This window comes from Cyprinus carpio, chromosome A4 (assembly GCF_018340385.1).
Source record: "Cyprinus carpio isolate SPL01 chromosome A4, ASM1834038v1, whole genome shotgun sequence".
NCBI classification, from domain to species: Eukaryota; Metazoa; Chordata; class Actinopteri; order Cypriniformes; family Cyprinidae; genus Cyprinus; species Cyprinus carpio.
In genome coordinates, this window is record NC_056575.1 from 30,017,190 (window position 1) to 30,019,156 (window position 1,967).

The 1,967-nt window shown below is 38.5% G+C and overlaps 1 protein-coding gene across 1 annotated transcript in view; it reads right to left on the minus strand.

Moving 5' to 3' along the window:
- LOC109084030 (guanylate-binding protein 1-like) overlaps positions 1-1,967 on the minus strand; it is a 53,949-nt gene that overhangs the window by 5,015 nt on the left and 46,967 nt on the right. The window contains exons 3-4 of the mRNA XM_042746720.1: positions 713-925; positions 508-610 (exon numbers count right to left, since the gene is read on the minus strand). Coding sequence (XP_042602654.1) covers positions 508-610; positions 713-925 — 316 coding nt within the window. The remainder of the gene's footprint in view (positions 1-507; positions 611-712; positions 926-1,967) is intronic.

The following is a 1,967-nucleotide window of genomic DNA, read 5'->3' on the forward strand; positions in this document are numbered from 1 at the left end:
ATTATTACACGATTATGGCCTCCGATAAACTGGTGTGACTGACACAGAACAACATTTTATTCTGATTCTCCAACCAGAGGGTTAACTGGGATATTTTACTAGAAGAATTTATTTTCATCTAAAGTGCACACTTTCAATAACAATAAAAATATTCTGAATGAAACATCTGCTAATGTAGTTCTGGCGTTATAAGTTAGAACTGATTTAGAACCAGTAAAACAGAGTCTGTGGGTTCCTAGTGTTGGTCTCGATCACACTGATCTTTATTCTTAATGATAATGGCATAGGTAGCCCCTCTAGAACCTAAACCCTGGATGTTATCTGAATAAGATAAGATAAGCTGTGTTTTAAACTTCTTTGGCTGCTGCATCACCCTATTCATGTCTTTGAGTCCTTAATTGTGCAGAAACACTTAAGTACCTAAACCCTTGAGCACCATTTTTCACAAGGAACGTAGGAAGAATTTACAAACAGGGAAATTGGGATTTAATTACTTAAAATTCTTACCTTTAATCTTTTTCTTCTTCTCAGTCAGTTTCTTGTCGGCCTGCAGAATGGCTTCAGAATCCACAGACTTCTGCTTTAAGAACTCCTCTAGGACCTCTTCAGTCTATTGACAAACACACATAGAGAAAAATAAATAAAAAAAGATAATTATGACGATGATAATGAAAGTGGTCATGTCTTGTGATGTTGTCTAATATGGCATAACCTTGACTTCTTTTTTGGCCTGGCTGATATATTGCTTCACAATGTCCTCCAGATCTTTACAGAAGAGATCATAGCCACCAGGTTTGGTATAGAAGCCCTTCTTGAGTTTTTCCATCATTGGTGCAGAGAGGGATGACAGGATTTCCTCACATCGTCTCTTTGAAGCTTGTTCGTTTTGGCACAGGTATTCATCAAAGAGTTTAATAATCTTTTCCTAAAAACATAACACATAGCATGTTAGTGGTAGAGAGGTATACAAGCTACTGAATACTAATGATATGTTATCTCTCACATCATCCGATCCGACAACAAGTGTGCTCTTAGCTTAGAATCAAGATGAGCATGATGAGACTGTGCACCATGCTTCAGAGACTACTAATTTGAGGAGACCTGACAGACAGATTGTTGTACATAAACACAAAATTGCATAAATCCAGCGATCAAGAAATTACAAAGAATGAACTTATTTCAAACTCTTAGTCATGCAAAAATGATATGGGATTCATGCTACAAACCGAAGGGAATATTAGGTGGGCATTTAAATATCTACAGTGTTGTTCCAAAAAGGTAACTCAAAAATTTGCCTACACGAGCTGAGAGCAGGCGTGAGATGTGATCGGTCTGTTGGGTCTTTATTAAAGAGTCAATCAAATGACTTATTGAATGGTCACATCACACAGAACTGGAATGCTTTGGTTTGAGAGTATCACTGTCATCAGAAATGTCATTTAATATCATTTGTCTATACCAGGGGTGGTCGAACTCCGGTCCTGGAGAGCCGCAGCCCTGCAGAAAAACTAAAGGACCTCTCCAGGACCAACGTTCGCCACCCCTTGTCTATACAGATCACCATCAACTGATAATAGTTTTGTGAGCATCTAAATAGGTATGTGACCAGAAAAAAAAGAACTAAAAGTTATGGGTGATTTAAATATAAACTGGGATAATAAATCAGATAGGAAAAAAACAATCTTACCAAACTAGTGAAAGGGCCAACAAGAGTGACCAGGGGTGTATTCCACAAAGCAGGGTTAACTTACCGTGAACTAAACCCTGAACTCTCGGTTGATTAACCCCAAACCTTGCTTACTCGAGGTATGTGGTTCCAAAAACGCGTCCGGGAGTAAGTTCATTTAACTCAGAGTATGTTCCTGGTTAAGACTCAAGACATTCTCAACAGAGCGACGAATCGCCGAGTCACTATAGAAACGGACGCTAAGAAAAAGCGCGCCAAGCTGTTTCTTTCTTCTTCTTTT